Source organism: Monodelphis domestica, chromosome 4 (assembly GCF_027887165.1).
Source record: "Monodelphis domestica isolate mMonDom1 chromosome 4, mMonDom1.pri, whole genome shotgun sequence".
Classification (NCBI taxonomy): Eukaryota; Metazoa; Chordata; class Mammalia; order Didelphimorphia; family Didelphidae; genus Monodelphis; species Monodelphis domestica.
In genome coordinates this window covers 380,064,571-380,080,311 of record NC_077230.1, presented here as the reverse complement: position 1 = coordinate 380,080,311, position 15,741 = coordinate 380,064,571, and the positions used below count along the sequence as shown (strand labels likewise).

Here is a 15,741-nt window from a genome sequence, read left to right as displayed (position 1 = left end):
TGGGATAAACTTAACCCCTTGAAGTGCCATGTCCAAGGCTTTAAATCTCAAGTTGATCCTCCCTGTTACCCTTTTCAAGGAATGTCTCCCAGCAGCCTACTGAATAAGCTTTTCCTCCCAAATCTCTTTCTCCCCAGCTATGTCCCTCCCAGGGACTGAGCCAGATTTGCAGAAGCCAGATGTGATCATCAAAAAACTAGAAGAAGTCCGGCAATTGCATCGTGATATTGAAGAGTTGCGTACCACCATGTCTGACAGATATGCTCAGGACATGGGAGAAAACTGCATCACCCAGTGAGGACAAAGGAAATAAAGGAACTTGGCAAAGGAGAGGCAAGACCTCTCAATATGCCTTGTCCTTCAGGAGCATAAGCACTTGCCACTCCTCTTTTTGCCCCTGGGTGGTGATGAGGAAGGGCAAGTTAATCATTAACTTGGCCTTCCCTGGGCACAACCTGCAATCCAGGAAAACCTTGCCCTGGTCCCTGTTGCCTTGATACTCCATCCTAGCAGCTGGGAGCCAGGATCATCCTTCCATGCTTTCTTTAAGAGGCTGATAGAATGAGGCCCTGGCCATTTGCTATGATTGCCCATAGATCATTAACAAGGACTTTCCATGCCGCCTGCCCTGCCTACCCTCCTTCCCCCTTAGATGACAGGATTATTTTGGGATTGGGGTGCCCAATCACACATCTCCATCTTTTCACCTCAGGGTTAACTAATGGGTGAGATGGGCCTTCCCATCTGTAGGGCCCAGGAGCCTCCCAAATGCCTCAGGGTCTTTCCTTCAGTAAAGTCCCCATAGCATTGTAAAGGAGAAATAGCTAATTTGTCACTCTTGTGCCTTAATTTCTTCTCCCTGCCACCTCTCATCCCCAACTAAGTTTTTTCCCCAAAGAGCCACCCAGGTCACATTTTCAACCTGGGATTGTAGGTATATCTCCAAGGAGCAGACAAAATCCTCTCTCTTTGTTTTTGTTTCTAGTCTCTGCAAGCAGTAGGGTACTGGATGCTGACCTTGGGAGGAATGGGGCAGCTGGTCTTCACCATCCTTCTGAAGGGCATCTGCTCTTCTGTGGCTCTTAATTTGGGCAGAGCTGCTTGGACCCAGTAGACAGAGGCTTCCGATTCCCTTTCTCCACTCTCCCTTCCTCTGGCTACCTCAACCCAGGGAGGCTGTGGGCAAGCTGCCTGGGTTTTGGGGGAGTCTCTTCTCCCTCCTTTCTTGCCCTGTTACAGGGCTGGAAAAGCCCTTCCCATCTCGGGGAAGGCCCAAGTGTTTTGGTGCCCTCACACACTAATGTCCACACAGACCTTGGCACCTCAGGTTCTAGATTTTTACCAGTTTCCATTTTGACTTAGTTCCTGGTGTGGGTTTGGGTTTGAGTCATTCACAGGGGTGTTATGTTGGGTTTTTTCTTCTTTTGGGGAAGTCTTGGATCAATCCCCCCCTTTTCACCTTGGACTCATTTGTGCCTGGATCTTTGTGTAGGCTCATGTCCCTAGGGCTGGCCCAGGATGCTGTGGGGTACTGCTGAGGCCTTAATGGCATCTGTGGGTACCCATCCTTGCTGCTCCAGTAGTTTGCACATCCCTGATTTTCTAGTCTTCTGGTCAGTGAGCAGATGAGCTACAGCCCTTCAGAGACCCTCTTTTCTAGTTTTGTGTTGAATTTCTAGACTGTGTTTGGGGAAAGCTGCTCGCCCAGCCCCTGCCCTCTGCCAGGCCTCAGGCACCCTGCTGCACCTGGGAGCAGGAGGACCTCTGGGCTGTTCTTCCTCAGTGTCGATAAGCACAAGTATTTATATGAATCTTTGTTATACGGACCGGTTTGTATTGACTTTTGATTAAAAAATAAAGATCTAACTGGCTTCCTGGGTTTTATTACCCCTACTGGGTAGGGAACAAAACGAGGAGACTACAGCCAGACAGGCCACGACCGAAGAACCTCGGAGGGCAGCCTTCAAAAAGGGATGAGGGGGAGGAAACAAGCTCAGGGCAGCCTAGCTGCAGCCTCAGGGGCCGCGGTGAGGGTGGGGGTGTTTGTGCGGAGCCTGGAGCGTCCAAGGAGGCCTTGCCCTGGTCCGGTCGCGCCCGCCCCTCGGGGAGGGCCCGGGAACCCGCGAGGCGGAGGCTCAGTCCGACGGGCGTCTACAGGCCGGGGGAGCCCTCCCCACCCCTCCGCCTCTGCCGCGCCGCGGAGACTCCGCCTTCTGGCCCGCCCATTGGTCCCGAGCCCTTCTGACTCACGGGGCGGAGCAGGAAGGAAACCCCTCCCGAGTTCCACGGTCTCCTGCTCAGCTCCTGCCACCGCTGCCGCCACCGCCACCGCTGCTGCTGTTCTTCGGTCTATCCAGCTGTCCGGCCCGGCCTGGTCCGCGCAGTCCCGGAGCGGCCCCCTGTCCGGCCACCGGGCCACATCTACAACATGAGTGGCCTCCGGGTCTACAGCACCTCGGTCACCGGTTCTCGGGAGGTGAGCGCGGAAAGAGGGGGCGGAGCGGGACCCGGGAGTCCGAGGAGCTTCCCCGCCTTCCCGTCTGCAGCCCGGGCTGCGGCAGCCGGGCCGGGCCTCTAGGGGGGCGGGGCTGGGGGCTCCGGCCTACCGTAGACCCCACCCCTGACCTAGCCCCATCTCCCCGCACCCCGGGATCACCCCTTCCAGCCTGAGGAATGTCCCCCACCCCAACAGCGCGCACCCGCCCCCCATTCATCGTCCTGGTGTTGGGGCCCTTCTCTGGGCACTGACGCCCCCTGCCTCACCTGGTGCCTAAGGCTTCTCATTTCCTACACCGTGACTCCTAACGCCCTCGGCTACAATGCCCCCACCATCCTTCCCCTCTTGGCTCCCCTAGATCAAGTCCCAGCAGAGTGAGGTGACCCGCATTCTGGATGGGAAGCGGATCCAGTACGAACTGGTGGATATCTCCCAGGACAACGCCCTGCGGGAGGAGATGAGGACCCTGGCCGGGGACCCCAAGGCCATCCCACCCCAAATATGCAACGGGAACCAATACTGTGGGGTAAGGGACTCCAGGCCGAGCTGTAGGGGTGTGGATAAAGGCAGAATCCCCGACACCCCAGCGCTCAGGGTGCCCTTTCTTCCCCAGGACTATGAGCTCTTCGTGGAGGCAGTGGAACAGGACACCCTGCAGGAGTTCCTGAAGCTGGACTGACCCCCCCAGAGTCTGCCCCAATTCCTTCTCCCGACTTCCTCTCCCAGCCCTGGAGGACCCTGGGACCAATTTCTATACCTGTACTGTATATCCAGTTCTCAGATCCAGACCCCATGTCCCCTCCCGGACACTGCCCACACGGCCTGTGCTCCTGGACCATTCCATTCCCTGTAGGCTACATTCCATGCCCATCCATCAGTCTTAGAACATCCCTGCTCCTTCCCCTCCCCCTCATTCCTCAGCCAGCACAGGGGCTCTGGGGAGGGACCTTCCCTCCTGCTGCCACCCCTCCCAAAGGCAGCCACCTGGTGACCAGCTGAGCGGGGCCCTGTTCTCTCCACAGGAGATTAAATGTTATGTTCTAGTTGGCTCGGAGCCAGTGTGTGATGGGTCCTTTGGGGTGTCGGGGAAGGGTGTCCCGGCCGGCCGGCCTCTTTGTCCCCCGGAGCTTCCCTGCTAGGGGGAGGTACCCCGGGCTTTTGGGGTTTGCATCTGTGTTTCCCGCTGGGTGTGTACACACCAGGCTCAGCCAACTTCGAGGTGACAGCTCTGGTCACAGGGAGTCTGGCTGGACCACCCCTTCCAAGTTACTCTCCGTCCTGGCCCGCCTCCTCCAGCCTCGTGGGCTCCGGGAGCCAGACAAAGGGCCGCCCCACCCTGGGCCAGCTGTGGGCTGGGCTGCCTCCCCTCCCCCAGAGAGGGACCGCACAGGGCAGCCTTACTGAGTCCCCAAAGTGGCTGGGGGATGTGATTTTATTAGAGACTGGGAGCTGAGTGTGGATTCTTGGGGGGCCGAAGCAGCAGGATGGCATTGGGCACCAGCCCACAGGCCTGCAGTGTCTTTGAATCATCTGCGTACACGGTGTTGGGGAAGACACTGAAGATTTCAAACATGGCTGGGTCCATGTCCCTGAGGTGGAAGGGATTCCGTTAGAGGCCACGCTGGGGGCCCTGCTGGCTGCTGCCCCTTGTCTGAGCAAGCTTAAAGGGCAGCCACCTATCCTCTGCCTCTTTCAGGGGAGACACCTTAGCAGCAAGAGGCAGGAGGGGAGAGCCTGACTAGGAGTAAGAATATTGGGGCTCAGCTTCTGGTTCTACCATTAATGGGGGTTTTTTAACCCTTTACTTTCCACCTTAGAATCAATACTGTGTATTGGTACTAAGGCTGAAGAGCCGGAAGGGCTAGATAACGGGGTTAAGTCACACAGCTGGGAAGGGTCTGAGGCCACATTTGAACCCAGGATCTCCCAAGTCCAGACCTGGCTCTAGCCACTGAGCAACCCAGCTGCTCCTCTACAATGAAGTCTCACTTCAGACAAATGACTTCCCCCTCGGCGAGGGAGGGGAATGGATGATCATAAAGGTCCCTCTGAGCTCTGGAGTGTTGTTAGGTTCTTGGGGGGACGGCCGGGCTAGGGCATGTGCAGACTGGCCACCCAGCAGTGACCAGCCCAGCGGTGGGAGAGGGTGGACTTGCTGGGGGATTGGGTGCAAGTGATGAGGACAGGAGGCACCGACCTGGCCTGTGCAAGGTACCGTCTGACATCCCCAATGGTGTCCAGAGGCGACATGGGCAGCACGAAAGATTGCTCCCCGTTCTCAGACTTGATCCGAAGAGTGACGGTGGGAAACTCCGGGGGGGCCGGTGATGAAGATGTCTGCCTCAGCCTGGGGGCCCCAGCCCCGTCACCCTGGGGCCCAGGGCTGCAGGTGCTTTGGACTGGTCCCAGTGGCCTTGCCCTCCCCCAGCCCGCCCACCCACCCCCAGAGCCCCTGTAAGGGCATTTCAACCCGTCCCCCATCAGCCCTGCCCTGCCCTATCTCCCCCATTCTTAGGATTCTCACCTCTCAGTCTCCACCAAGATCTCCTGGGTCCCTGAGCAGCCCTTTGAGGCAAGGAAGCAAGACATTGGCCCTGAGGCTACAGTCCTGCCTCCCCCCTTCCCTCCTTCCCCACCTTCTGAGGACCGCCATGAGCCCTGCGGCTTATAATGAAAAACTCTTAAAGGCTCAGCCGTGATCTGCCCCCCACCCCTCACGGGAATGAGCCCCGGGTCCTCCTGGAACCAGGAAGCTGAAGGGAGGGAGACAAAGTCTTTACCCATGAAGGAGCCCAAATCTGAGGGGGAAATAGGACATATTCTTCAAGACAGTCAAGATAGATATGTTGACAGAGATGGAAAGTGCCAAGGAGATTACTGGAAAAGGGACTAATCAGAGGAAGGTGGAAGCGCGGAAGGGGTAAAGGGCTGGCAGACTTGGGGGCCCTGCCAGACTCCAGGAAACCAGAAGGAGCAGGGTGCGGCCCCACAGCTCACCCTGGGGTCCAGATCTCGCCAATTCCACCCAGGGGCTCTTGTCTACTTCTCTGAATTTGGAGTGGCCCTTCCTGCCCATCAGGGCCCCAGAGGGAGCCCCGACACCCCCCCCCCCAAGCAGCTCCTGCCCAGGGAAGTGCTATGGGGTAATCGTGTTCTCACCACTGGACAGGGGAGCAAAGAGGCTCACCCAAGTCAGGCAGCGTGTGCCCCAGCCCATGACGCCACCCAAGGGGCAGCAGACACTCACTTCCAGAGTTTCCCGGATAGGTTCCCGAACTTCAATCACTTCCCCATGCCGAATCACAAATTTGGGAAGCTTTCTCAGAAACTGCTCTTTGGTGAGTGTAGGAGGTTGGGAGAAGGTGGTGTTCCCCACAAAAGGGATGCTGTCCGTCACTGTCAGAGGGATGGAGTTTAGATGTGGCATCTGGCCTGGACCCTCCATGATCAACACTTTGATCGCTGATTTAGATGAAGATCTAGACTGAGAGCTTATCCGGTTTACAGGAAGGAAGTGCTAACATGCCGGATAGCACCCCTGGGATCCAATGAGGGGGTAAATCAAATGAAAAGGGGTCAGCTTCAAGTCCTGCACTTAAAAAAAACAAACAACTGTGCTGCCCATGGTGTGAGCCGTGGAAGTTAGCGGAGGTATTTGTCCTCTGGAAAGCAGGCCTCGGCGGGGAAAGGGACTGCTGGAAGCAGCTGGGGATGTCCTGCCCAGAGAACCAAGTCTAACAATTTAGGGTGCCCTTTCGGGTAGACTGGAGGGCTCCCTCCACCACCTGCTTCTGCCCCTCCCAAGCAGAGGCTCACCTGGCTCGTGCAGCTTTTCAGACTCCTTAGAATTCATACTTCCTATCACATACCCTGGGCCTGAGAAGGCTTTAGGGAGGTGCTTCTCCTGGTAGACCACATTGCGAAGGTCTGTCACCTGGGTGTGGGAAGGACGGAGTGTCTGCACAGACTCCATCCAATTCTCCTAGCTGGTGGAGACGGAGATGGAGGTGGTGGTTCCTCTCCGGGGCCCCACAGCAGCCAAACCCTGACAGATCATAGATCATCTGGGCCTTCCCATCCTCCCCCTTTCCTACCTCTTTCCAGCAAGTCTAAACAGCAATAGGTCGGCCTATGATTTCTATGGCACTTTACAGCAAGTGTTCTCTATCCCCATTATAGAGATAAACTGAGGATCAAAGAGCACAAATGCCTTGCCCCAGATCACACCCCCAGATCGGAGGTAAGCCCTTCAAGTACTGTTGTTATTCCCATTTTACAGATGAGGAAAATGAAGTTTGCAGATGTAACTTGCCCAGACTCCCTGAGCTAGTGAGCAATGGACCTGGGATTTGAACCCAAGGTGACTGACTCAGAAGTTCGCCAGTTTTCCCGCCACACCACAGTGCTACTCTACAACAATAACAGGAAAGGCAGCTGGTGTTTTTAGAGCACTCTTAGCCTTCAAAACGCTTTTTTTTCACACATCCCCAAGAGATGGGGAATTGTTACCTTGGACCCTGGAGATGACTAACTCAGAGGGAGGAGGGATCTCAGGGGTCATTTGGTGCAATTCCACACCACCAGAATTCAAACCCAGGGCCTCTGATTCACAAACCAGGGCCTTTGCCTTAAAGGACACAAGCTGCCCCGTGGCTGCTCCGGCCTCTCTGGCTCACCGTGGTTTGGGCCCGTCAGTCTACCACTAGCTATCAGGATCTCCTGGCATGGACATGCCGATCACAACTCGCAGATGATGTGGGGAAAGGTCACTGGGAATAGTCAAGAGGGAGACCTTTGTTGTCCTCTGACTCTGTGATCCCAGGGTCCAGAGCACTTTTTCTTGGAGAAGATTGGACTGGTTTGCCATTTCCTCATCCAGCAGATAAAGGCAAACAGAGGTTAAGCGGCTTGAAGAGGCCCAGAGCTCTGAGGCCAGATTTGAACTGGGCTCTTCCTGACTCCAGGCCCAGCACTCTGTCCCCAGCCCCTGCTTTCGGGCATTCTCAATCTCCTTGACTAGACTGTCATCTCCATGAGGACAAGAGCTGTCCAAAGCTCCTCATAAATACCGTCTTCATACTTTTTTTCAGGCATGGAATGAGCTTGTCTCCTCTGGCAGGCTGCCATTCTGGGATGCCTTCCCTGACATAGCTCTGCTTTCACATCCCCACTTTGGATGGGAATGGAATGGGAGGGAAGCGGAGTCAGGCTTAGCAAGGACTATGGGATGGCGATGGAGATGGGAGTTGGCCTTATTTGACGCAGTGGAGGTCGCCTCTCCTCCGAGCCTGGCTCTCTGTATTCATTTCCTTCCCCTCCTGAAACTGATCATACGCTCCATAAGGGCTTCTTTTCCATCTCGGTCTCTTGGGCAGTGCCTAGCAAAGGGTTGCAAACGCTAGGTGCTTAATAAAGGCTTGTTGAAAGGAATTGTTTCCAATTCTGGCTCTCTTGGGCCCTGGAAATCACTAGCTGAGAGTGAGGAGGGGTCCAAGCCCCTCGATTGGCCAGAGGGAGGAAGTGGCCTGCCCAGTTGGGGTCACACAGCCAGAATTCAAACCTAGAGCCTCTGATTTCTGAACCAGGCCTCTTCCGCTTCCACCTTGCTGCCCATCTGCCTTGTGGTTTGTACCAGATGACAAGGTTCTTCCCAACTAGAGGGCAGGGACCTCTGTGGACCAAGTTGAGGCTGAGGGAAGTCTCCCCAAAGCTATCCCTCTGGGTGACCAGCAGGAGGCACTCACTGCCTGTTCCCCGGGGCCTCTCTGCCCCCATCCTTTCCCCCTGCCCTCATGGCAGCTCCAGATACAAATGTTGGTGCCCTTAGCTAGGCCAGTGCCTCAGTCCTCCTCAGCGGCCCGCTGTGGATCCAGTCCATCTCAGATCCTCCTTGCAGGGAAGCTTTCCCAAGCTCAAGTCAAAGGTTCTCTCCCTCCTCACAATGGAAGGCACCACCTTGTCTTTGTGGATCTCCAGATACATGGGAGGGGAGCTCCCTAAGGACAAGGACCATTTCCCCAGGGAATGAGGGCTCCCTGAGGTCGGAGATGGTGCCTTTCCCTCTCCAGTGGGAGTTTCCCGAGGCCTGTGGCCATGTGCCACTTCTCTTTCATCTAACCTCCAGACAGTTGTTGAAGCCCAGCTCCGGGATGAGGACTAGAGAGACTTGAGTGGGGTCTCCCAGGCTGGGGAGAGCTCCTTACCTGGAAAGGGACGCCATTGGGGTAGATTTTCTTCAGCTCTGAAGGAAAGAAACCATCTAAGATGTCCTGGATACATTGCTGCAGGGAAGAGGGGCAGAAAGATGGAAGGTTGGAGCAGGGAGAGCTAGGTGGGGGAGTGATCACTACATCAAATAAGGCCAATTCCCTCCTATCTCCATCCCCATCCCATAGACGTTGCTAAACTGATTAACCCCAGGGGTCCCATACCTTGGCCCTGACTCCAATTCCCTTCCATTCCTGACCACACAAGGGTCTCTGCCTTGGCCCAGACTGAGCCCTGTATTTGCAGGGCTAGAAGAGGCCCCTGAGCCCTCAGAAGACTTCCAGGACTGCCTGGCATGCAGTAGATGGTCATTGTCCTCAAGGCAGAAAGAGGAGTTACCCATCAGCCAGACTTGGAGAGGCCCCACTCGAGTCCTGGCAGGGAAAGGGCTCCTCTGGTAGCTGTGGAAAGGTCCATCGTGCTGCCTCCACCCTCCACCATCAAGCTTCACTTCCTGGGGCACAGAGGATCCCAGTGAATAGCCCATTTACTCATATGGGCTGGGAGAGGAGGCCCCCTTCTGTAATACTCGAAGGACCCGTGATTTCCTTGTGTGGTTCCCCTTTCCTGACACATGGAGCAGTGGCTCCTGACACTTTAGTGAGGGATTTCAGAAGCTGTTGTGGGCAAACCGACTCTTCCCTTGTTCTCTTGGCCCTGGGTGGGCCTGATTCTTGGGGGACAGAAGGTCACCTCCTCCGTCCCCTGGCCTCTGTGCAAAACCTTCATTCCTTTCCAGTGACTCAAAATGCTTTGTATCCTCCCTGAAGATGGCATCATGTGCTTGGCATAGTAAGTGAATGTCGCCAATGTTGTTCCTGTAGGCCTCTGCCCTTTGGCAACCTCTTCCTTGACTATGTCCACCATGTTCCCTCTCTTTGCCTGGTGGTTTCTTTCTCTGCCTTTCAAGCCCAGCTCCAGTGCTGCCCCAATTTCCCCCACCCCACTGTGCCTCACTCCCCGTCAGACCTCAGGGAACCCTGGGAATGTATGATTGTGTGTCACAGATCTGCCTTTAGGTTTTGCCCCTTTACTGGATTGTGGATTTCATAAGGACAAGAACCATCTCCTCTGAATTTCTGTCCCTTTCATCAACCCCCCTGCCTTCCCTTAGCCTAGCACGGGGTTTCACACAGAGGAGGATGTCACAGATTCAAAGGTCATTTAAAGAGTATTCATAGGGGGACAGCTGGATAGGTCCTGGGTTCAAATTTGACCTCAGACACTTCCTTGCTGTGATTCTAGGCAAGTCCCTTGACCCCCATTGCCTAGCCCTTACCACTCTTCTGCCTTGTAGCCAATACACAGTGTTGATTCTAAGATGGGAGGTGATGGAGGGAGGGGAGAGAGGAAGGGAAAGGGGGAGGTGAGGGGGAGGGAGGGAGGGAGGAAGGAAGGAAGGAAGGAAGGAACTAAGGGAGGAAGGAAGGATGGATGGATGGATGGAAGGATGGAAGGATGGATTCTTGTCCAGCCCTCCCTATCTAACACAAGAGGTCACAGAGGCCCAGAAAAGGAAAATAAATTGCCCGAGGTCATCCTAAGAATCAGTAATGGAGGTGTGACTGGGTTTTCCCTACCTCTCTTCTGAACATCCCCAATCCTTTCCCCTGCCCACTGGGGCTCCTTACCTGTGTGGAGACATCTGAGAAGGGGCGGAAGGGGCCGTTGAACATGATGATCCCATTTTGATACAGTGTCAGGGGCACTGGCTCAGGGGTCTTGAGCACCGCCATGCTGGATGAGGTATGTACCAAAGACTGCCCCTCTCCAGCCAACAGACTGAGATCTCGTAGGTTCTCGAGCAGCTCATCAAAGTCCACCTTGGGAGGCACCGTGGAGTCTCCTAATAACCAAGGGCTTTCTGAGGGGCAGCAACCCTTTGAAAAATGCATGCCCTACTACTTTTCATGTGTCTTTTTACCCAGTAGAAATGGGGCCAAGAGATAAACAGTCCTGTTCTTTCCAGAATGGGTATGTGTGGGCAGTGGGGCCTGGGAAAGAGCCGAGTCCCAGAGTTCCCAGTTCCTAGGGCTCTGAAAGGTCTCTTGATCTATGCCCCTGACTCCAGACCAGGCTGCCCTAAGATCACTATGATGATGATAATAATAATAATAATAACAATAACAACAACAATAACACCTGCTTTCATTTTACAATTACTGGATACCTGGATATATATTCAAGAATCGCTTCCCAGTGTGATTCGTGGGAAAGAATAATGGACAAGAAATTAGAGGTGAGATCCCAGACAAGTCATTTCATCTGTCTAAGGCTCAGTTTCCTCTCCTATCAAATGGTAATAACAATCTGTGTACTATCTACTTCCAGGGAGTATTTTGTAAACCATAGAGAGTTTGGAAGTCCTATTCCTCCCAACTCCTAGTCTAAGGCCTCATGCCATATCATGGAGGTAAAATAAACTTCTTCAAAGTTATACTGGCTACGGACAATCTTTGGTGGGTTCTGCTCATCTGGAAAGGCTTCATGCATGGTCCTGGTGACGTAGGGGCCCTTCTAAGGGCCAGCCTGGCCAAAGAATTCCTTATCACCAGTATGGCTGTCACCAGATGATGGAATCTGGTTAACACCACACACCTCCATCCAAGAACTCCTGGGGTGGGAACTCTCCACCAATCTTTTTCATAAGCAAGTAGATAAGCCCTAGGGGGTTTCTTAAAGCAACTGGCTCATGGTCACACAGCTCAGGTTTGGAACCCAGGTCTTCCAGAATCTAAGCCAGGCATTCTATCCACTAAACCATGCTGCTTCTCTCTACAATCTACAATACCGAGAAAAAAAATAGGATAGCTCTCAGTCCTGTGTGTTCTCAGACTACTTATTCAACTCCTAACAGTAGTAGAATGGTAGGAAATGTGACAGGTGATACAAAGAATCATGGTTATTAGACATATAGACACAAATGAAATTGCTTGCATTCTATATTTGATATTTTTGCCCAAAGATGAATAAGTTGACGTGCAACTGGCGAAGTGAATCCTTTCCCTCAGGAAAATACTCTCTATAAATGAAGCCAGAAGTTGGAGCCTAAAATAGTACAAAGTAGTGATGAAACTCAGATTAAACCCACTAGCCAATATTGACCATATTTCTAAAGAAAAAACTCATCCTTTCTTTTAATAAAAGATCTATGGTATGAGGCTGCTTTTTTATCAATATAAAATGCTCTCTTACACTGTTTTACATACAGTAAGCATTATACATCATGGGGAGCTCAGTTGGGAGTATGCAGGAGTTTATATGAAGCCTTGCAATAAAGTTGATCAATAAAAACAAAATTGCACCTAAAAGGAAGGATAGTCCCCAGGTTTTCCTTGGACAGATGAATAAAGGAGTTAATTCATGTCTACATCATGAATACTTTCTTCAAGAAGAAAGTTGGAAGGCACCACCAGACACAGTAAACATAGAGTAACATCACAAACTATAAAACTGACTATATTTTAACATATAGAAAACTCCTAATTACTGATGTGGAAGTCATTTCCAAGTCTGTGTAAGCTGACCATTAGAGCAAAAGTCAAAATCATTACCAAATTAGAAGAAAGGATAAAAATAGGAAGGCATTTTTGAAGTTAGGAGTTTCAACCTGATCTATTTAAACAAGTTGTTGATGCTAAAAATGAGCAACAAATAAAGGAAATGATAGAAAATCTAACTATAGCTATTTCTTAGAGATATTCAACCTTTATGCCCCAGTATATAATAGTGAATATAAAAGGGATGAACACACCCAAAGAAGGAAAGAAAGTCACAGGATACAACAAGATGATTACAAGAAAAACTTAAGATATAAATAGACAGTTAAACTGAGAGCCTGGAGAATTTATAATGCTCTAGGTGAATTTTTTAATTTAGAGGTAATTACAATGTCAGAAAGAAAAATGGAAAAATAGACATGGTTACAAGAGATTGTAGAGAAGCTACATTATGCTTAAAGGCACCATAGAAAATTAAATAATATCAATACCATGCATATGTTTGTATGTGTATATGCACATGCACACACATACATAATACTACATACATGCCAAGAGGATTCACTTGAGTTAGTGGGATGCACCCTTAGGGAGAGGACCTCCAAAGTGGTGGTTGAGAAAAAAGAGGCTTTTGAAGGGTGCAGATTTTTTTAATGGGGTACATTGGAACCTTCAGAATTATGGACATGGGAAATCAGCCTCATTAGGTTCCTTGACCTCCAGGACTTGTAATTCTAGATACTTGTGAGAGTTAAGTTCTCCTGGGTGAGATCCTTCTCAATTTCTTGTTTTGATCTGAGATTTTCTCTCTGTTGAAAAGCTCATATAATCTTTTTTATTTTGGGGTACATTCTGATACAGTGGCATCAAATATATAGCCAGCAGGACACACTGCAGCCCAGAGCACTCCCAAGCATAGCCCATCCAAATTAAAATGCATTGGGGAATATTTAACAAAACAAAAAATATACAGATAATAAATAGGCTTTCTAAATCAATATGTGGCCCACAGGGTTTATGATTTAGTGACTTAGTATGGTTTAGTGGCTCATATTTCTATTTAACACCACTATTCTAATCTATGAATCTGATTTCTGTTTGCTGATTTGCTTAGATAAATAGGTTTACTTGGTATTTGTGATGATCTTTTGTAAAACCATCATTTGGTGAGAAATGAGCTAACATGGTGTGTGTAAGATAAGGCTTCTATCCTTCCCTTTAAGAATAATCAGTGGGGGCAGCTGGGTAGCTCAGTGAATTGTGAACCAGGTCTAGAGACGGGAGGTCCTAGGTTAAAATCTGACCTCAGCTACCTCCTAACTGTGTGACCCTGGGCAAGTCACTTAACCCATTGCCTAGCCCTTACCACTCTTCTGCCTTGGAGCCAATACACAGTATTGACTCCAAGACGGAAGGTAAGGGTTTAAAAGAATAATCAGTAAGAGCAAGTAGCTTTCCTTCTGAACCTACCCAAAGCATATCCTAGACTAGAAATATTTGAGCAGGTGGTAGATATAAGTTTAGCTTAATATGACCTTGGAAAATAAAAGCTCATTCAACCTAGACAGTCTTGGATTCTGAAACCCTTTACCACTCAGTTAGGATGCTGATGGTACAGGCATGACTCTCCTATTTTCTGCGAAGTGAAACAGATAATATCTATCCATGACATCTAAAAGATGTCTCTTCATTTAGACAACACACACACACACACACATGAATATCTTAGGTATGACTCTGTATGTGTGTGTGTGTGTGAGAGAGAGTGAGAGAGAGAGAGAGAGAGAGAGAGAGAGAGAGAGAGAGAGAGAGAGAGAGAGAGACAGTGAGTACATGTGGAGCTCTGAATGGCACTGTATATAAATACTTGAGGGAAAGGTTAATTAAATTACAGAGAGAAATTACAAAACTATAATCTAGACCTAGATAAACATTAAAAAGAAGTAAACAAGAAATAAGTTAAAGACATGAAAAGAAATTTGTAAATTAGCTATAGCAAATCCCTAACAATGACTGAATGAGAATAAAAAGGAATATACCTATTTCTCAGTTGTGTATGGCACTCTACAAAACCATGGGCTTGATCATAAAAATTTCATAACAAATACATCCTTTGCTAAAGACAATGCAATTAATTTATAATTAGTAAAGGACCCTCCAAGAAATGATTCAAATGTAAGTGAAAACTAAATAATTTAATACTCAAGCACAAATCATAGATATGAAATAATTTTTTAAAAAATTACAAGACAAAATTCTAAAACTTTTGGATATAGCAAAGCAGTTGTTAGAAGAAAAATTACATATCTCTGAATACTTTTATCAACAAATAAAACATCAAGTCAACAAATTGAGCATCACACCAAAAACAACACATTAAAAAACCCAGAAAGAAAATTATAAAAATTTGAAAATCAAGAGATAAAATTGAAAACAAAAATATCCCAATGAGTTAATAAATAAAACTAGGAGCTGATTTTTAAAAAGTAAACTATCAGATCATCTGATAAAAAATTGTCAATGTAAAAAATTAGAAAGGAAAATTCATAATGAATGAAGAAATAAAAGAAATTTCTAGAAAGTAATTTGCTCAATTATATACTAACAAAAATGACGATATAATTTAAATGAATATTCACAAAAATATAAAATATTTGTTTTAAGAAAATAAGAAATAAAGAACTTAAATGTCCCAATAATAGGAATAGTGAGAGATAGTGAGCAAGCCAAACAAGGAAAAAAATAGATTTATAAGTGAATACTCTCAAACATTCAAAGAATAGTTAATTCCAATATTACATAAGTTATTTACAAAAATCAAGAAAAATAGATCCTAACAAACTTCTTCCTAAGACAAAAATGGTCCTGGCACCAAAACCAGAGTGAGATAGAGTAAAAAAATAAAACTATAGGGGAAAGCTGGGTAGCTCAGTGGATTGAGAGCCAGGTCTAGAGACAGGAGATCCTAGGTTCAAATGTGACCTCAGACACTTCCCAGCTGTGTGACCCTGAGCAAGTCACTTAATCCCCATTGCCTAGCCCTTAGCACCAATACACAGTATTGATTCCAAGACAAAAGGTAAAGGTTTTAAAAAAATAAAATAAAACTAAAGACCAATATACCTAATAAATATCAACATAAAAGTACTGAACAAAATGCTAACAAAAGGGGTTATAACAATATGTAAAAAAGAATACACACTATGGCTAGGAAAAAAAAAGATTGGTTTAATATTGAAAAAACTATAAACATAATGGATTACATTAATAAAAATAATAAAATTCACATTATTATATGAATAGATGCAGAAAAGTAAATTATTCTTATGCTAAGTGGTATTTATCTCTAACCTAAAACTAGTCCTATCTGTAATAGAAAAACTCTGGAGGCCTTTATAGTAAGTTCAGGGGTAAGGCAAAAATTTTCCATTGTCATCACTAGAAATCTTATACTAATAAAACAAGAAAAAATTAAGG

General features: G+C 48.9%; 3 protein-coding genes across 14 annotated transcripts in view; 2 read left to right on the top strand and 1 right to left on the bottom strand.

Annotated features, from left to right (window-relative positions):
- The window catches only part of CEP85 (centrosomal protein 85), a 39,124-nt gene extending 37,258 nt beyond the window's left edge, over positions 1 to 1,866 (top strand). For all 6 annotated transcript variants that reach the window (XM_007491356.3, XM_007491353.3, XM_016422103.2 and 3 more), the window contains one exon: positions 138 to 1,866. In XM_007491356.3, the coding sequence (XP_007491418.1) occupies positions 138 to 298 (161 nt within the window). In that variant the 3' untranslated portion in view covers positions 299 to 1,866. The remainder of the gene's footprint in view (positions 1 to 137) is intronic.
- UBXN11 (UBX domain protein 11) overlaps positions 1,558 to 15,741 on the bottom strand; it is a 41,017-nt gene continuing 26,833 nt past the window's right edge. For 3 of the 6 annotated variants that reach the window (XM_007491358.3, XM_007491360.3, XM_007491359.3), the window contains 7 exons: positions 10,396 to 10,610; positions 8,701 to 8,778; positions 6,314 to 6,431; positions 5,745 to 5,893; positions 5,022 to 5,062; positions 4,695 to 4,807; positions 1,558 to 4,086 (listed from right to left, as the gene is read on the bottom strand). In XM_007491358.3, the coding sequence (XP_007491420.2) occupies positions 3,764 to 4,086; positions 4,695 to 4,807; positions 5,022 to 5,062; positions 5,745 to 5,893; positions 6,314 to 6,431; positions 8,701 to 8,778; positions 10,396 to 10,610 (1,037 nt within the window). In that variant the 3' untranslated portion in view covers positions 1,558 to 3,763. Of the gene's footprint in view, positions 4,087 to 4,694; positions 4,881 to 5,021; positions 5,063 to 5,744; positions 5,894 to 6,313; positions 6,432 to 8,700; positions 8,779 to 10,395; positions 10,611 to 15,741 lie in introns of those variants that run through there. The other 3 variants (XM_016422104.2, XM_007491361.3, XM_016422105.2) reach the window with 3 other exon arrangements.
- Positions 2,343 to 3,551, top strand: SH3BGRL3 (SH3 domain binding glutamate rich protein like 3). 2 transcript variants are annotated; one of them, XM_001369695.4, is made up of 3 exons: positions 2,343 to 2,476; positions 2,856 to 3,023; positions 3,111 to 3,551. In XM_001369695.4, the coding sequence occupies exons 1-3, from the start codon at positions 2,429 to 2,431 to the stop codon at positions 3,174 to 3,176; spliced, it is 282 nt and encodes a 93-aa protein (XP_001369732.1). In that variant the 5' UTR covers positions 2,343 to 2,428; the 3' UTR covers positions 3,177 to 3,551. The 2 variants fall into 2 exon arrangements, with proteins under 2 accessions (XP_001369732.1, XP_056651467.1); XM_056795489.1 differs by having other exon boundaries at positions 2,856 to 3,551.

Excerpts from the sequence above, each read along its gene's own strand:
- SH3BGRL3 (XM_056795489.1), top strand. The coding sequence starts at position 2,429 with ATGAGTGGCCTCCGGGTCTACAGCACCTCGGTCACCGGTTCTCGGGAG. Across the intron at positions 2,477-2,855 it reads CGGTCACCGGTTCTCGGGAG|ATCAAGTCCCAGCAGAGTGA; the intron begins GTGAGCGCGGAA and ends TGGCTCCCCTAG.